Source organism: Parasteatoda tepidariorum, chromosome 9 (genome assembly GCF_043381705.1).
Source record: "Parasteatoda tepidariorum isolate YZ-2023 chromosome 9, CAS_Ptep_4.0, whole genome shotgun sequence".
Taxonomy (NCBI): domain Eukaryota; kingdom Metazoa; phylum Arthropoda; class Arachnida; order Araneae; family Theridiidae; genus Parasteatoda; species Parasteatoda tepidariorum.
The window spans coordinates 85,890,553-85,911,215 of record NC_092212.1 but is presented as its reverse complement, the minus strand read 5'-3'; the positions used below and the strand labels follow the sequence as shown (position 1 = coordinate 85,911,215).

The following is a 20,663-nucleotide window of genomic DNA, read 5'->3' as shown; positions in this document are numbered from 1 at the left end:
TTGTCTTTTAAAAAATGTTGACCACTCGAAGTGTCATCTATGGGATATTTAACCATGATATTTCGGCTATAATAAACTATTTCAATTACTCTAACATTATTTAAGTATGTTCAACTGTTTTTCCAGCTATTAAAACTAATCAATATAGTAAGCCCAATATTGCTCACTCAAGAGCACAGTAATTATTGTTTCCTCTTAATATATTGTACATAATATGTACAGGGAAAACACAGGGAATTTTTTTTTCCAGATTTGAGTGGCAATCCTAAAAAGGGACATAAGAGCGGCAGTGGCGTAGCGAGCTTAACNCCGGGGCATGATGCCCCCCCTTGCCCACCCCTCGCTACGCCACTGAAGAGCGGGATAATGTACGAAATGGACAACGCAAAACGGGGGCTCCTCTGTATATATATAGATAAATAGAAGTGTGAATAGTTATTTTCAGGGTATAAGACATTTTTAATTCCATATTTATTTTAAAAAAGAACTTTTAAAAAAAATGAGAAATAGTGAAAATGCTTTTTATATAAATCTTTGGTCTAGACATTTGTGATCTAAATGTATTTATTAGTTTGCCCAAAGAATATGATGCTTGCCTCATTCTTAGTTAACTGGGTTTTTCTGATGAAAAATATTTCGTCCTTGCTTTTCCTGTCCTGAAATTTTTGTGTGTGGCAGATTTGAAAATGGTTTAAAGTATCAAAAAATTCGGTTTTTCGTTCCTACATCTTTTTATTTAAAATTATATTGCTAAAAATATTGCAAAATTCAATGGTTTAAACTTAGAAAATAGTCTAATAATTATGCATATAGCTTTATCTGTAAGATGAAAAGGAACTATTTTATGATATTAAATTCAGAGGTCATATACTCATAAAATATTTTTAGCAAATGCAGTAACCTGGCTGGCACGTTTTTTCCACTCCCTGGAAAAAATAAGTTTCTTTTAACTTAAGCGGAAGAAATGGAAAAAACGTTTTTTCGACAGGAACTTAAACAGTTTATAATTACACTCTAGTTTAATTAATAATGTTAATTTTTGAGCTTTTTAATGTTTAAATATGTGATAACTAGAAAGCAGCAATTAGGAAAAAAAATGAATGAATTTTGAAAATACTTGCATTCCTTCAATGTTTTGCATAAATAAGTATAGAAAAGCCTTATTTTAATAACTATGAGAAACTGATAAAATAACACAGCAAAACTTTATTAATACAACTAAATTAACAAATTACTTATAAACCACATACATATAATTATAAATTACGTATTGAATTTATAATTAGATATTGCATATTAGTTTTTATAATATGTTAACTATAAATACTCCTTAATATTATACTGTAGAACCTCAATCGATCGTTTCTTATAGCAAACGTTAGATACGGGAAAACTATGAATGCAGTCAACATGTTAACTGCATTGCATTTTAACCACTAGTGCCACTGTGACTCTATCCTGGGGGACCAGAATTTGCCCCCCCCCAATGGATATGAGTTTCATGTCATACAAATGGGTGAATCATTGTATTTTATGTTTATCAATCAAACTATTACCTTGTTGCAGGAAGTGGTGAGCTGTGACTGCATGTAGGTGACATACGAGTCGTGTACTGATACACCTCTCATCAAAAGACATGCTAAAAATATTTAAAAAAAGGCTATTTCTGAGTTATTCCCGATTTTACAGTCTCACATGCTACTTGAAAGTCCTAGCGTTTTGTTGGAAAAAATAGCTGCCCTAAAAAGTCCTTGAATTCTGTGATAGGGTACTTAAGGATTTGATTTTCTCTTAAATTAAAATAATACTCACAAAAAAATGGTAGCAGAATTGATGGAAATCATTACTTTTCCTTATCCATTTGCCATTCTCTTTACTGAAGGATTTAAGTTCAGCAAAGTGAGAATTCAAGACACATATCTTTCATGAAAAGTTTTACTGTTTTCAGTTTTTAAAAGTTGACAAGCATCCAATGTCAATTAGAAATTTTTTTATAATCTTGAATAATCGATCATCATTTGAAGCAGCGATATTCTAATTTATATAAAACTATCAGCCATTAATAATATATATAATCTAATAATTATTTGCATTGGTAGCTGTGGGCTAAGCATATTAAACAATTTGCAACTGTTAAACAATGTTAACTTGACAAATTTTATATATACTTTTTTTTTTTTGTCAATTAAGCATTGTCCTTTAAAAATTTCTAATTCTGCTTCAATGTAATTAATATAAAATCTGATTGATTTGTATTTTATACTAACTATATTACTGAATAGGACCTTGAAAAATTTGATTTTAGGTCCCTGAAAAGTCCTTAAATTTTTTAAACAAAATTGAACCCTGCTTTATTTCACTATTACAAGTTATATTAGAAAAAATTACTTGAAAATTAATTACTACTTAAACCACCCTGTCTTAAATTGTGCAAAATGCTTTTATTCAGATTATGTCACAATTTAAAAAAAATATTGTGTAAAATAAAAGGTGAACTTTTGAACAAGAAACAAAATGAAGGCAAGTTTTTGTTTTATTAAAAAAGTTTATTATTTTTAGTATTGCATTATTTATACTTATTCAGAAACATAATTTATCAGTATTAAAAGCATATTTATTCATATTTAAAGGATAATGTATTTACTTCTTTCGTTGTTCAATGAATTGTGGAGCTTTGAAAGTTATAAATCTTTTCCCTTTACATTATTTTTCTTTAATTAGTTAAAACTAATTGTATACAAAATATCAAATATTTTTTAATATATGTAATTATGTGTACAATAGTTACACATATAGAATTTCTATCGTTTACCAATGTTCAACATTTTGGACATTTTAAGACAGTAAAACCCCTGTCCAGACCCCTTGTTCATTATTAGCTTCTCGTGACTGAAAATCTTGGATATTTTTTAAATGTCTGCAGAGTGACATGGAAATTTGTTAGTTTAAGAAATAATCTGTATTCTTAAACAAGACACCCGGGAAAGAGGAATGGATGGATCGAGGTTCGACAGTATATAAATTTTCTGGATAAAACTGAAATGAATGTTGAGAAGATAGTTTATTGGTGGGGGTGTGAAAAACTTTTTATTTACTATTTTAAGTTTCCCTAGCTTTAAACTATTCTTATAGTATTTATTGTTAAACATTTGTATTGGCCATTTTTAGCTACAGTAACTTAGTTCAATTTCATTTTTTCTGCAAAATAGGTTACTTCCAGACAAATTAGGCAGAAACAAATCTTAAGCTTTGTACTTTCACTTTTTTCTAACCAGATTTAAGAAATGATTTATTCCAAAAGAACTATCAAAATTTCTCTATGCATTGATTACTGGAGTACTTGAACTCAAACTGCTATGAGTGCAAGACCTATGCAAAAAAAAAAAAAATTATTGTGAAATTTTTTCATAAGTTTTAAACATAGAAATTTTACTATACAAAAGTTACTATACCTATTAAAAAATATGGGTTTGTTATAAGACTATGAAAAATATAGTGATTAAAATTATATATCTCAGGGCTGATTGTGGTCTGGATTTTTCGCTAATGGTGATCCGGAATTTTCCGGAGATCGAAGGTTCAGGCGTTTCAAAAAATCATTGATCACAAAAGTTTCCGGAAATCAAATTTACAAAGGTGGAACTTAAAAACACGGTTTATTTTATTTGTAGAGGAGAGCCAGATACTTTATAATCTTATATTCAAGATTAATATTCATTTTTTATCAGTAAATAGTTATTTTAATCATAAACTCAAGAAAGAGATATATTTGTAAATTTCAATTACTGCTCCAGGTCGACATAGGTGTGTGTAAAATTTTAAGTAAATTAAGAAATATCCAGAAAAAAAGAAAAATCCTTGAAAAATTTTTTTCAAATTTTTCGATTAAAATTTTTTTTTTTTTTTTTTACTCAAGAAATTTTCCGGAATTTTGACTTGGGCTCACAATCACCCCTGATATCTATAGCTTGTGGAATTTTAATTCAAACTTGTTTTGTTTGCAAACTAGTAAATTTTATCATTATGCTTATATTAATTTAGCACCGAATTTTTTAATTTAATTTTTAAATAATTTATTTTCACTATGGTGCGCTTTTAATGCCTATCAAAGTTGCCTATCTTTATGTTATTTTTTGTTCAAAATGCTGTTATGAAAAAAAAAATTTTTTTTTAATTCTCAAGATTTTAGTGTGTTGCAATAATTTTAGAATTGTGAGTAATTTTAAGCCTGAGCCAATTTTAAGTCATTTCAACTTTTTCACTGCATTCTCTGTTTTTACCAATCTTGTCTGATGAGTTGTTGAACGTGTTGATAATAATTTTCACGTTTTGCTGTTTCTGTGGCATCTACTCTTATTTTGATTCTTTTTTTTCTGCCTAGTCCTATGATGATGGACAAAGTTAGAAAAGTTATCTAGTGACCACGTCTTAAAAACTATATATATTGTTCTTTTTGCCATTTATATAAGATTAGTCTATTAACAATAATTTGAATAAGTAACTTCATTTCTTATAAGAAATTAGAAGGATTTAGGAAACATGTTTTAGTCTTTGAAGAAATCTTTTGATCAACCTTATTGATCCTAATTTCTTTTTAAAAATTAATGACTAATTGTTTTTGTAGATATTTTATTTAATTGGTTTTTAATATTTTATTAAATTTTAATCCTAAATATTTTTTAAGTAATTTAAACATGTAGTTGCTTAAAATGCAAATTCGTCTTTTTTGAATCCTTTCCTTCCTGTAATAATAGAGTTAATTTTTGGTTTATTATTTTAATATCACTGTTAAGTATTACAAAAAATATGATCTGGCGTAAAAGTTATATTTTGCTATTTAACTTTTCAAAAAAACTTTTTACATTTGGTTTTGCGAGAAAATATTTCTATTTTATATGTAAACATTTTTGATCTGGATGTTTGACGTTCTACTGTAATTTATTTTAATTTTGTTGATGTTTTTTATTTTATAACTTTATGTGAAAGAGCCAATCGGTTATGCGATATACTAACAGTTGCTCCTTGCTTTTCTTTTTTCTTCCTCGGTGTTCCTGTGTTTGCTGATGATCTTCATATTCGCGATTCTATGATGCCATTGAACTCTTTTTGTAACTCTTTTAACGAATTTTCCATTTACTGGGAAAATGAATTATTTGTATTCATTGGTGCCAATATTTGAAAACTTGTTTTTTTTTAAATTAAAAGAGGCAATCTCGTTTTGATCAACCACCCATGGGTGATTCATTCATAAATCCTGGAGATCCGATGGCCGACAGAGCTGCTGCTGGTGATCATGGAGGAATGCGCGGTGCTCCAGTACCTCCCCACGAGATGATGGAAAACATGGATGATTATGTTATGGGGGCTAAGCGCAGGCGTTACTAAATTGATGAACTCTCGAAATCTTTGTATGTCTTATTAACACTCATTTGTCCCCTATGGAAACACTGCTATTAGTGTTAGCATTTTTTTGAAACTTCAATTGTCTTATCATAACTGAATGTAATCATTGTAATTCTTGGTGTATGACAATAAAAAAATTTTTTATCTTATAATTTATGATTAAGAATTATTCTTTTCATTTTTTATTGAACTGAGCTTTATCAGAAGTATTTTAGCGTTTCCCCTACTATAAACCTTTATTCATAAGACATTTGTTTGTAGTTAAGCTGTTTGTCATAAAACTGCTTTGCCTCCAGACACCATGGCTGGCACGTTTTTGATTGTCGGTTTTATCCAGTTTGAACCTGAAACTGCTTGGACTACATATGTGTAGACATATCAATTGTTGTATTAAGTACTGTTTGTCTTAAGAAATTAATTCTGAACATAGATAATAACTTAACACTTGAATTAATTGATCAAAAAAAATTTTTTTTTAGCTTATTTATACATTCATAATATTTCTAATATATAATCTGCTATCCGGTACTATTATAATCATTATTTATGGACAATATTTATGTACAGTAAGCAAAAAAATAATAATCACCCTGAATAACTTTCGTTCTATTGATCAGATTTTCACATACTAAGTGTTAATCTTAATGGTTTCTGGGGATGACTTCAAATAGGATTCATATTATTCAGTAAAATATTTTATTCAATCTCTTTATTAAATTACGAATAAATTTTTAAATGACGAAAAAAGAAACATCATATTTTATAATTTAAAAAAAAAAAACATTAGCAAAGGGAAAAAATATGAATGAAGTTTTGCGCTACACTGGCATAAGTCAAGTTTTTCGTAAATTATCTACATTTGAATATTTGTCCCATTTAAACATTTCTTTCATTGTCGCCAAATTATTTAAAAAAAAAAAAAAAATTCTCGACTTCTACTATATAAAAACTGTTAAACATTTAGATTTTGCAATAGAAAAATATGGTTTAAAAAATGTATACATCATAATTCAAAATTTCTTTTTGAATTGCTTAATTATTTTTTAAAATATGACTTAAAATTAACAATAAGAGGTCAGAACTTTGGATCACTCTCCTGACCAGTGTGATCTCCCAGATCGAGACCAGGCTACCTCATATATTTTGAAGGTCCATGTATGCTTATTCAGAGAAAGTTGTCCGATTTCATAGTTATCGCAACATAATTAGACTATTTAAGGTCACCTCCAAGAACCATTTAGAAAATTAATAACATTCTTAACAGTTTCTAACTTGCAAAATATGATATTATTAATTTGAAATTTTTTGCTTTGTGTCGGAGGTAAACCCTTCAGGTTGGATACAATTTAATGTAACAATTATGAATACTGAAAATTACTTTAATTTTTATCTTAATGCTATAAAAAAAATTTTTCCCAGTAAATAGCTTCTTAAAATTTAACTTGTCCTCCATTTTTCTGTTGGAATACTAACATGCAGTTGAAAAATCAAAGTAAGCGACATAAAATTCAATATTGAGATTTTTATATATTTGGCATTTTTGTATGATAAGCTACTTTTTGTAAAAGATTTTATTTTATCAGTTTTTTGAAATTCCATTTTAGCTTTCATAGCAATAGAAAGAAAATATAGTTGTCAAGCCATTTTTCTCGAAATCTACTGTGAGGCACTTGCATTGTTTTTTCATTTGCACTGCAGAGTAGGTGGATCATTATCTTTTAATAACTTAGTCTATATACATTTAAACTAATAATCTTTTTAAAACTTAGTTGAAAAACTACTAATATTAATTTTAATTATGCAGTGTATATGAACAACAATGTAAATACAACTTATATTTTAGCATTATTTCCTATTATTATTTTTAACATGATGAAATAAAATAATTATAAGTCGCTTAAAATTTTTCGATATTTTTATTTTTTTATATATAAATAAAATGAGAGAAAAATGTATAAAAGTTTCGAAATATTTTAATACAATAAAAAAATATCTTGCAAAATACGTTACTACTGTACATTAAAAAAGGAAAATAAAATAATAACATTTTTTACAATAATTATAAGCAAGTGACTATCTTTTCTTCGAAAAAGAAGGATCTTTTCGTTCAGGTAAAATGTTAATTTTATTGCTGTATTTATCGCCTGCATAAAATTAATGATAGTTTTGTACAGTACTTACAATCTACTGTATTTGATGCATCAAAGCAGATGATATACCTTTTACTTGTATTAAGCTACATAGCTATCGGGGGACAAGGAAGAAATCTAGATGTAACCTTAGAGATGTGCCAAATTTATGAAAAATAATTGAAAAGGGAATTCAAATTTTATTTTCTGATTTGCTAATGACAGGCTCATAAGCAACTTCAAATTTTTATCCATTTTAATTTAATGAAAATTGAATTGGTCTTGTATTAAAATAGTAGTTTACGTTGCATGTAGTAGTTTTAAATTATTTTATGAAAATAAACAAGACGAAAAGAAATAATAAATCTATAACATAATAACAAGATGAAAAAGAAATAATACTTATCACTCAATTTAAAACAATCATCTAAGTGTAATCGAAACTATACGGTTCAATTTTAGACCAAATGGAATGAGCGTTTTTACATTGTCATGTTGTGCTGATTTAAAGTTGTGAAATCGTATTTAATGTAAAATGAATTAATTTAGTTTTACCGAATCTAAACACGTAACAGTACAGAAATGTGCCCTTAAGGTTAACATATTTATATACATGGTATCTGCGCAGCTGGAAAGTCATGGATTTCGATATTAAGCAAAATTTGTCATGATTTTAACTATTTATTAAAAAAATCATGGAAAGTCATGGATTTAGGTTGCCAAAAAATTAAATTTTTTAAATGAAATTTACCCCCCCCCTCCCATTTTCGCAGTGTTCCGATGTTCTGAATTTGTAACAAAATCCCCACCCGTAGTCGTATTTTATTAAATTATAATGTTTTTATTCTGTTCTTTAAAAATTATGGTGTTTTTTCAAGAAATTAACGAAAGAACATGATTTTAGAATTGAATTTAACGAAGGCAAAGTAACTACAGAATATTACGAAAAAAAGTTTTGCTAATACACTTTTCAAGCTTTTCTAAGGAAAAAGATGGGTATTAAATGTTTTACATTAAGTTCAGTTGTTTCTCAAAAACTTAAAATTGAGTTGTTTACTTCAAATAAAAAAAAATTTTTCATTGATTAATTTTAAGTTCATAATATATCTAACTCAATAACTAGTTAAGCAGATTTTATTTGGTTGCTGAGGAGAAACACATTATTCTAAATTAACCTAAAGGAATGACTTGATTTCTATTTATGTTTCACTTCATTTTATAATGAAAAGAAAAGCGTCTGCGTCGGACTTAAAATTAATTAATAATTTACAATGAAAATAATTTTTTAAAAAAAGTATCAAAATGGACTATACAAATGAGACTTATCTTGCTTTAAACAAAAATAATTTTATTATGTTAAATGTTAGTAGCACAGTACAATTAATTATGTATTTTGGTGTCAAAGACGTAAAATACAAAAGTACATTGGAAAGTGTATTTAGAAGTTTTTTGTAAATCAAAATGTGAAATGTTTCTACACATTTGTGCCTGTTTTGATACAGTTTATTTTAATTATTTTTTATTCCATTTTCGAGTGAATTCTTCAACAAAAAAACAAAAAACTTGTTAGAGATTCACTTAACTGCGCTTAAAAAGTTACAAAAATGATGTAGCCCTTTGTTTGACAGCCTGTAGCTTTTTTAAAACTGAAATTAATATTTCTAAGAATTCAGGTTTTTCTTTCTTTTTTTTAATCTTGAAAACGGTATTGCTGAAAAGTTTTAAATTTAAAATTTTTGTCATCTGTTTGACCTTACCATGGAATTTGCCCAGATCATGATATTTAATGTTCCAAACCATTTCTTGTTTATCATAATTTAAGTTAAGTGGTTTTTCTTTTGAAATCTGTGCACTCTTTCAATTATTCTGTAAAAAGGAAAATGCTGAGTTCAAACAAACTTTTAATATATCTTTCTAATTAGCCGACTTACATTTAACACAAATCAAGTAAGTTTAAGCTTTCATTATGCTACAAAATTCTAACTATTGAACACATTTTAATAAATTCATTGTTGTATAGTTACTACAGCTATATGAAAAATAACTCATATTTTGTATTTATTTATAAAAACATCTGCAGTATTTATCTGTATTGGGCATTTAAGCGGTTAAAAAATGCAAATCAACTGCAGATTATTAAAAATCTTTAAAGCAGTAAAATTATTTCCTAGTTTATAAACTGATAAAGTTTAATTAAAGTGCAATGTATAGATGTCTGAATATTTATCTGCACAACTCATATTGTGAGTAAAACTATTTTCTAAATAGCAAGGAAAGTTTTAAAAAGAATTGGTTTTGTGTCGGTGAATCATTTTGGGAAACCTAGTTTATTGCCTACGTTGATAAACCGTTGGATAAAAGCATAAAATTTAAAAAATATCTAAAACTTTCAATACGTTTATTTCTTTTTTAAAAAAATATTTTTAGTTGAAAATAAGAAAAAAAATTAAATAAAAAGTACAAGTTTTTTTATAGTTTGGAAAAATTCTCTATTGTTATTATTTCTATTAATAATTTTATTAGTGTTATGAGTTAAGTTATTATTAATTATATTGCTGTGATTTGAATCAAGCTTTACAATCAGCATCGGGCGAATTGTTCCAATCACGAAAAAGTCCCGATGTTCTATTTTGATGTTTTAAGAAATGATAACTCAAATTCCAACTTTGTGTGTCGTATGATGATGTGTAAATAATAAGAAATAAATTAAAACGATCTGGATTTTATGACTGAATCGTTATGAACTTAGTGGTTAAAAGTGATACCCAGATATTCTAAATATGCGTGTTGATTAGAGAGAATTATCTCAAATCGAGCTTTCCAAAAAAAGGATCTTGAGCTTTTTTTTTTCTTCAAAGATTGATAACATCTCCTGCATTTTCCCTGCCTCTCATCTAGCAGTCACATAGCTGCCAACTCTACTGGATTTTACCAGTTTCTTCTGGTTTAATTAAAATTCTCCTGGTTTTTGTACATTTTAGAAAATTCCCCTAAAATTTGATAACTTTCATAAAAAATCCCTATTGAAATAGAATTTTTGTACAGATTATAGCTTACTTGTTTGAATATATTTAAATAAATATTACTAATACGTAAGGAAGCTAACCTCATTTATAGAACTTTTTTGTTCTAAAATGTTCAGTTTATTTTTTATTCAGAACTCTCTTTTTAAACGAATTAAAAAAATCTTTTAACTATCTTTAATGAATTAAATGCCTATTCATTTTTGAAATTATGAGTAAACATAATGCATAACATAATCAAGTATGTTTAATGTCAATCGTAACTGGAAAAAATTGCAGTTTTTCTGTTTTGATGACTATAAAATTCTTTAAAATTACCTATGTGTAAAATATTTAGTACATTATGCAACAATTATTTATAAAAATTATATCGTTTCTTAAAATCTAGTGGATTTTTTCCTATCCATGTTGGCAACTATACATTCATAAATCAGAAAAATATCGAGCTGTTTCTTAAGTGAGTTACCGCGTTCTTTATAATGATTTAATTGCAAAAAATTCACCTCAATAAAGGCTTTACACTTTTTTCTTTCCCCAAGTTTTGGACTTTTTTTCATGCCGTAATTACTCCTATACTATTTAAAATGCGTTAATTTTAATCAACACTATTTTGTCCTCTTATACAGTGTGGAATATTTTACGATAGCAACGAAATTCTAATTTTTTGCTGTTAAAACTGCCGAATTTTCATTTTTCTGAGTTTTCGACAAAGAGATTTTTATGCGCTTCGTAGCAGAGATTTCGTGCTCCAAATTAAGAATTATTTGAGTCCCAAAATTGATCTATTCCAATCGGGGTATAACGCCAATTCTGAAAATCATGAAGGTGCCCCCCCCCCCAAAAAAAAAAAANAAAAACACGACCATTACCATCAAAGCCTTTAACGCAGTTTTCTTTTTAAGCTCTTCAAGAAACTCAAAATTCCCAAATAACCTCGCATCAATAATTTGCCAGAAAGTGATAACTTCTATTCACGTATTATAGTAATATTTTATTTAAAATTTAAAAAAATTGGAAAAGGCTCAGAAAAGAATAATCACACAAAAAAAGAAGGGGGGGGGGAATAAGAAAATGAAAGTTACGAAGAAAAAAATTGTGGCATTGTTACGAAACAAGTGCATTGAAAAGTCGAATTTCGCGTGTCATAACAGTAATCATTTGCAAATTGATCATGTTACTCAGAAATGTATGCGTGTCATCATAACTAGTGTGGTATCAGAATTTGAAAAACGATTGTGTACAGGACATTGAATTAAATGATCCATCTTTCGGCAATATGAAAAATGATGGTTTACTCTTTCTAAATTCTTTGAAAAATATATATATATATTTTTTTTTTAGCACGTTAGAAATAATGATTGCGATATGACATTTTTTTAAAAAAAATATGACTAATATTTAATAGGTGAAAAAGGAAAATCTATTCTATGACAGTCAGCCCTCAAAGCTTTTGATTATTTTTAATGAAATATGAAGAGAACAACTGTGAAGAGGAAAGTTGGATAATACAAAATTAAACAACATCTATGAAAAAGTTCCATTAAGAGTTTGCAGGTTATTCAAATTATATTACCTTCCATGAGTAAGAAAAATATTTGGAACCTAAAAATCATTTCTAAAGGGAAAGATATCATTTAAATGAAGAAATGTCTCGAATCAATGAAACGTTTTTAAAGGTATTCACATTTCTCTATTGCTCTTTCATTGTGACGCATCTCATTTTTATTGTTGAGGCGGCAATAACAGACATTCATAATTATTTTATGGTTGTCTAGGACCAACAACTGTTAGTTTAAAAAGTGATATTCGGAAGAGAAACAATAAAGCTGAATGGATCTATGTTTCCCGTGAACCAACTGGAACAGAAGGAAAAATTGAATTTTTCTTTCTCACAAACAAAAGCTTAATTGTGATTTTTTTTTTTTTTTTTTTTTTTTTTTTTTTTTTTTGAAGGAAGAATGTATACTAGTCTGTGACCTAATGCCTTTTTAATTTTTTTTTTTTCATGACATCTTTTTAAAATCAAAAATCTAAGAGAGAGATGGTAATTTAAATCCATTTCCATTTTGGGAATATATATGAACAAAAGTAAGGATTGGTAACTAAATTGTTGGAATTATGTCCACCATAAATAATACAATATTTTTGATTGATCAACGATATGGGAAAACAACAAATGCAGATTAACATCAAAAAAAAATAAGGAGCTTGAAAATTGCTGAATTTGCACAAGTATAAAAAACAGTTTTTTGAAGAAAATTATGTACTGCAAAAGTTTTTACGATGCAAGCGACAAGCGAAACACATTTCTTTATTTAAAATAATTGGAAATTTTAGTTTGAATACACTCTTTTCTTAACGCAAAAAATAATTGTATTCTCCGATGTATTTCGGGTGTACTCCATAATTCCGGATTTTCGTATCATTCTTCCGGGCCTAATAACTTGTGTTGTAGGGCCTGTGATCGCGGAATTCCGCGTATCTCAAGATTATTATTTCGCGGATTTGTGCGAATCATAAAACTTAGCCTTCAAAATTTTCCCTGACTTCCGCCATCTAAAATTTTCATTTTGAAACTTTTGGTTTGTCGGATGATCGCCATCTTGAATATTCGGAACTGTGCCGAAATCCGCTAAAATCTAGATTCTTAATCTCGCGATTTTAATATCACACATCACATCGATTTCCGTACTCATCTGATTTTAAAGTTGCATGTTGCGATTCGTATTGACGAGATTTAGAAATCTAGATTCGTATTCCCGCGATTTAAAGGTCCATTGCGTGATTTATAGTTACGCGTTTTTAAAATCAATATTGCGATTCATTTTATTCACTCGTTTTTAAAATTTGAATAGTGAGACTCGTATTTTCTTCTTTAAAAATTCAATATTGCGATTCGTATTCACGCGTTTGTAATATCAAACATTGTTTTTCGTATTTGTAATTTATAAGCTACGCCTTCGTCTACACAAATTCAATATCACGATTCTTTGTAAGAACTAAATTCAATGAGTGTGCTTCATTAATAGGTAATTTTAATATAAATCTTAATACAAAAAATGATGCTAAATGTGAAGCGGTTGCATGAATCGATTTTGGGTTTTCAGGGTTTTTCACTTTGTTACCTCTGTTTAACACGTTCGCGTTGCGCCTGAAAGCGGGACGGAAAATACTGGTAGAAAAACTATTTCAATATTAGATAATATTCGGGAGGAGTTAATCTATTTTCAACAATAACTATTCACTGTAAGGAAATTTATCACGGCGAAGAAGCAATTCAATATAAAAATTGCATCCGTTAAAAACAATTGGTAGTTATGGATTATTATTATTCCCGGAAAAAAACTAAAAAATGAAATTTATTTGATACCACTCCGGTGCGCCTCCCGATGAGACAATCTAGCGTGACCCACCGGTGGGTCACCCCGACGTGAACGTGTTAAAATACTAACAGAAGACTTTGATTCTAGTCTTCTGTTTTTGCCAACATTTTGTTAACCAACATAAAACCACATTTTCAATCGATGTTTGAATGCATGAGTCACTCTTTAGTCCTGGGGACTGAAATCCCATCCATTAATATTTCATCCCCAATTCTTTTTTGAAATTAAATTTCCTAAAAATGTGAGATATTTTCTTCTGAAATTTAATAAAAACGCTATTTATTTTATATTTATATTGTAAATAATCTAATGTCACATCGCAATGAAAGAAAAGGATTGAACTTAAATATTTGTTTGTGTAAACAAACTTTGTACTATTCTTCAATGTAAACACTTTTCCCTGACGTTTTGAAATGCTAGCCAAAGTTAAATTACAATTATTTTTTATATTTTACTGTTGACTTAATTCTTTTTTCTTGACTTTTTCTTGTAATTGGAAAACTGAGATGTTCAACTTTAAAAATTTTTTTTCAAAAATTAAGATTGATTTTTATGTTTTCTGTTTCGCTTTTCGACATTTTCAAAAACGTTTTTGGTTGGCCTTATTTTTTAGAGTTAATTTATGAATACGTTTTTCCAGGAAATATTATTCTGAGCATTGAAATTTTAGTTTCTGTGTTGCTATGCTGCTAAAAGATTTTGCTATTAGGCCCCAAGTGTACGGTGTTCAGTCAATTTTTTTTTTTTTTTTTTTTTTTTTGATCGAATATTTGGTTTTTGACCAAATCACAAAATTCATTACCACATTCGACCAAATCATATTCGTTGTGGGGAAAAAAAACGAAGGAAAAATAACTAGGATTTACAATAAAACTGTACCGAAATACCTTATCAAAAAGTGATTAATTAGTTGCGCGATTAACAATCACGTGTCGTAATAACATCATAGTTAAATAACGGGATCGTCAAAATCATGTTGAAAAGTAAAGAAATAATTGGGAGAAAAGAAATAACTTATATTTATGCTGAACTCAGCACAAATAAAGCGTGTCAAATGCACGATTTAAAATTTGCATGTCGTAATAGAGTAATTGAAATGTTTTATAATACATGGGAACGCATAGCAATAACTTTCGAAAAAATTTTTTGAAAAAAAGAATTGCAAAAAAAAGATAAAAAATCACTTAGATGTAAGATGAGATCATCGCAAATAAAGTGCACCAAAAAGTGATTATTTAAATGGGCGATCTGAAACTCTGTTGTAATAAAAATTCGGGATTTTCGAAATTACGTAGAAAAGCGGAAATAACTGTTAAAAAAATCATTTATATTTACGATAAAATCGGCTTAAGGAAAGCGCGTTAAACGTACATTTACTAAAGAATCTGTTAAAATTGATTGTGTCAAAACGTGATGACTTAAAAGTGCGATTAAAAATTGCCATTTTTAAAAAAAAAAAATTTGTTTAGAAGCTCTCGCGGGCCGCACTTCAGTAGTCGCAGGGCCGCAGGTTATGCACCCCTATCTTACGGGTTAAGAAACTATTTTTGAGTATTCCAATTAAGATTGTGGAACTCTTAAAAATTGGCGTCTTGAAAGAAGAAGAAAAAATCTGTCTTCAGCAGGAAAATATATGGCTAAAAGGAGTTGTCTGTATTGGTTTTGTTGCCAAAAATGATTGTAAAATAGTAATATCATGTGTACATATTTACTGATATTACTTACAATAAATAATTTTATGATATAAAAATTAAAATAATAACTATTCGCTACTAACTGCTAGCTTGGCTTTTTTGTATACCATTCTCAAATGAAGCACTTGAGGTATTGCTTCTTCCATCAACGAAATGGCATCAGCTCTTGGTGTGTCATAAATTAAAGCTCTTGTGAAATAACATTTTTAAAAACTTATGGTTTTTAATTTTTTTTTAGAATGCTCTTAAAAAACAAGAATTTTATTTTAAGAAAATTTAAAAAGTTTTTGAATTTTCAAAGCACCATTTTATTCTTAATATTGTATATAGATTTCCGAATCTTTGTACAATATTGAAAAGAAATTATCCTATATATAACGTTAAAAGGCTTAATTTTTTTTTTCCATAGTTAATATTAACTTATAATAATTGTTATACCTAACTAGGAAATATAGCATAGTTAATATTATATTTCATTAAATAAAAATGAGTCATTTTTATGCATTGCATAATAACTACTTTTCATGTAGTAATGTTATTTATAAATGTTACTAATCAGAGGGAAACAATTAACCTAAAGAAATAAATTTCTCTTCGCAAGATTACATCGCTTCTTTTATTGTGACTCTCTAAATTTGATAACTTAGCGAAATAAATCTATAGGGTCATAAATTTCGGTATTGAACAAAATTTGCCATGATTTCAACTTTTTTTTTTTTTTTCAAAAAAAATTTATGGAAAGTCGTGGATTTAAATGCACTACCTCCCAAAAGTTGTATATAGACTATATCACACAGGAATATTTTATGCATCGTCTTCATTCCCCTCAAAAGTCAGCAAATATTTGAAATTGTCATATACGAATTATTACCCAAAAGTTGTGTATTAAATAAAATACGACTTGGAAATTTTTTCAGCAATATTTTCACTCCTAGCAACAGCTGTAAAAATTATATAATTTTTGCAGCTTTTGAAAAAAAAATATTTTTGCAAAGATTACAAAATTAAAAAAATATATATATATATATACTTTTGTTTGTTTGGTTGACTGTTTACTTTATGCTGTAATTTTATAGCCTCACAATAGTATTATTGACATAATAAAAAAGCTATTTTTAGAGGGTGGGGAGAAAAAATACTGGTGTGCGTTACTGAGCAAAGAGGAAAATGAACCAGAAAAAATTTAAAACAATTCTTGAGTAATATTTCAGTAAATACACAATGTTTGCAAGGTGTTATGTTTTCTTTTCTTTTGACAATTTTTCAACTTTTTTAAAAATAATTTTTGCTGTTGTTGCAAAAAGTGAAAATATTGTTTAAAAATTCACAAGTAATATTTCATTGAATACGTAACTTTTGAGTTGTAATTTGTTTTTATATAATAGTTTTTGAAAATCTAAAAAATTTACAAATATGTGCTGTTTTTGGAAACATTTTAGGCGTTGGAGAGGAATGACATAATAATTCGCGAGTGAATATACTAATCTATATACAACTTTAGCGAGGTAGTGCTTTTTGATTAAGGAAAACTGTTTTTTTTTTTTTTTTCGCTCCACCTTACCAGACATCCAATCCCAGGATAACTTTTTCCCCTCTGTTTGAAGCACAGAAAAGAAGAAAAATTTATATTTTTGCTGAAAAAAAATTTTAATCTTAAAGTTCTAAATTTAAAATTACAATTGAAAATAACTTTATTCTTTAGTTTGTGTTTCCGTAAAACAAAAAGATTTGTATGATGATCAAGAAAAAAGAGTTAATTTATGAACATATATTAATTTCAACTCCGAGTTGTGAGATACAACTTCTTACTTTCGAACTTCTCAACTGCATAGACGACTATCGTCTGCGATGGTTGAATAATGGTGATAACTTAGTGGCATCAGTTTGCTTCGACTTTTAATTATAACTTCAAAGCAAGGTCTTTTGGAAAAGGTAAGTTTATTTTTACTTTTTAAACAACAATGAAATTTAAATTTTAAAGAGATACTAGCAAGCTCTGCTTTCTGACCCTCGGAGCTGTCTTTGCTTTGCTACCTTACCTACGGAGGAAGGAAAATAGTTGAAGTGGATTATAAGTAATGCTAACTATACAATTTAGTTATTCCAAATCTCTGTAGATATTTAAGCTCACACTTTAGATGCAAGCTGCAAAATATCGTAATTTTACTTTTATTTTATAGCTGTAGTTTTCGCTTAACTTAGTGGCGTGATGGAGCTGTTTTTAAATAAATAAAATCAACTCAGAAATTAAGTAACATATTTATCTTTCTATAAGATAAATTTATATACACCTTTTAAAATAAATTTGTTGAAATTAGTTTTTTTTAATATATAAATAGAAAAATTTAAAAAACTGTGAGTGAAAAACTATTTAATTACTCCAAAAGTAATCCGAACTTAAAACAAAGAGATGTTCGTCAAAGAGTATGTGACGGCTGAAACTAATTCTGCTGAATGATTTGATTATTACATTTACTTAAAATGATTTAGATAGATATTTTTTTTTTAAATAATTTATGCTCATGGTAATTTTTTTGTTTCTCGCACAATAAAAGTTATTATTTTTCAAAGAAGTTATGATAAACAAAAAGCATTTTTGCAGTGAAAATGTTTGTTTTTTTTTCTTGTATAAAAAACTATTAATCCCATAACTTTTCGATATCATAATTGTAATATTTTTAACGCTTTATGTCATTACGTTATTTACTACAAATAGGGTTGCAACCCTAACCCTATATATGCCCTATGTAAACCCTATATATGCCCTATGTATACCCTATGTAAACCCTATTTACTACAAATAGGGTTTACAATAGGGAAATAAAATCGTTATATTTTCATAGCTGCTGGATTTTGAATTCTCCTAGTTTTTGTACAATTTAGAAAATTCCCTAAAATTGAGTAAGTTTCCTAAGAAACTCCCTTTTGGAGTAGTTTTTCTACAGATTATTGCTTGCTTGAATAAGTATTACTGATACCTTTTTTTATATAAATCAGTTTTTTTGTTCTAAAATGTTTATTCAGAACTCTTCTTTTTAAATGAATTTCTTTTTAACTTTGTCTATTCATATGTGAAATTATGAGTACATTTAATTTCAAATATGTTTAATGTCAATCATAACTGGAAAATAGTGCTGGTTTTCTATTTTGATAGCTATAAAAATCCCTAAAATTTCCTATGTGTGAAATATTTAGTTCATAATGCAACAATTATCTTGAACTTTATATTATCTCATAAAATCTAATGAATTTTTTCCTATCCATGTTGGCAGCTATGCGTTTTTTTTTTAATTTACTAATCTTAATATTGACTATCAAACATGCTTTAATTTTGAATTAAACAGAATGTGTCATTTAATTAATTAAAAATGGTTATTTTCAGCATTTTTTTTATTTATTTTTCTATTCGATGTTTTTTTTTATTATTTTTTTTTTATATATATAATTTTATGATGTTTGTTTTGTGGTGTCTTAAGTGAATTGAATAAAAAAAAAAATTTTATTCGGTCACTCGAATGCAGGCTACTTATTATTGCACTTTTTATTTCTACTTAAATCGATGTCATGAAAGAAGTAAGTATAAAAAATCCTAAATTATCATCATCCAAAAATAATTTATCATCAAAGATACATATTTTAGTTCGTGAATTGCATTTAAAATTCTTCTTAGCTGTAAATAGCAATTAATTTTTGACTTCTTATGGTATCTTGTGTAAAAATTTTGAAAATCAAAATATTTCATATTACGTGTTTTATGGCATTTTATACCAAGCTTAAGTATTTCTTCTTTTAATATCTGAACTTATGAAGATGTAATGCATCTTTCTAATAAAATTTTGCTCTCCTCACAACAACACTTTCTACTGCTATAATATTTCATCGCATGAATTAATAGTGTCTTCCCCTGCGATAAAACCCTTTTCTTTTTCTAATTTAACGTTTTTCTCTCATTATATTATGATATTTTGGTTCTCAAACACTGATTTNAAAAAACAAAAAAAAAAAAAAAAAAAAAAAAAAAAAAACTTTTTTCTATCTTTTATTAACTGGAACTGTTGATTTCAATGCAACCAGTGGCAGAATTTTTTCGAGCTATCTGCGCTCTCTAGCACTAATATATCTTTCTGAAAGATACTTTTAATAATGACAAAACATATATGTTACTCATTTAAAATAACAAAACTGCTGTCTTTCTACAAAAAAAAATTCTATAGTTTATTTTTTTTAATTGAGCATGCAATATTTTTTTATTCTAATATTATTTGTGATATTCTTACATTTTGTTGGGGGGGGTGCATTCATTATTTCCTTCGCAGTTTCTAAATCATCATCACAATAATAAAATAATTAAAAATCCTAAAATTCGTAGTAGTCACTGCCTAAAAAACAAAAAGTCAAAATCACGACTCTAAAGCGTGTTTTGTTTCGAGCATAAATAAAATTGAATTTAAAAAAAATCTTGGAAATAAGAACTAGGGAGAAATCAATAGCCATAACTGCCAAAAATTAGATAGAATCATTGCCTTATAAGTAAATACTTTCAAGTGCACGATGCACGATTTCAATTTTCCATAGTGTTTGAAATAAATAATTGTATATCGGGAAAATCCACGTGAAAGTTTAATATCCATAACTGCCGAAATTACATTTGAAACTTTACATCTACGAGGGTTGCTATTTATATTTCTGGCCTAATAATGAAAAAACAAATATGTAGGATCGAAATTGGTTTTTATTGTTTTTCAAAATATTCTCCATGATGATCAATACACTTTTGCATGCATTTGAACCAATTTTCAAAGCACTCTTTCCTGTCCGATTGAGGTAACTCCAAAACATGCTTTTTGAATGCATCAACCGCTTCTTCGGGGGTCGAATATCGTTGTCTACGTAATTTATTTTTGATGTGTGAGAAGAAGAAGTCATTGGGTGCCAAATCAGGACTGTACGGCGGATGACCCATCAGTTCGATCTTTCGCTCCGTCAGAAATGCCTTTGTTTGAGTCGATGTGTGAGAGCTCGCATTGTCAT

General features: G+C 27.8%; 1 protein-coding gene across 3 annotated transcripts in view; it reads left to right on the top strand.

Annotated features, from left to right (window-relative positions):
• LOC107449489 (non-POU domain-containing octamer-binding protein) overlaps positions 1-20,663 on the top strand; it is a 79,649-nt gene that overhangs the window by 29,726 nt on the left and 29,260 nt on the right. The window contains exon 8 of one of the 3 annotated variants that reach the window (XM_016065016.2): positions 5,206-5,555. The exons of the other annotated variants lie outside the window; for them this stretch is intronic. Coding sequence (XP_015920502.1) covers positions 5,206-5,385 — 180 coding nt within the window. The 3' untranslated portion in view covers positions 5,386-5,555. Of the gene's footprint in view, positions 1-5,205; positions 5,556-20,663 lie in introns of those variants that run through there. 3 annotated transcript variants of the gene reach the window in all.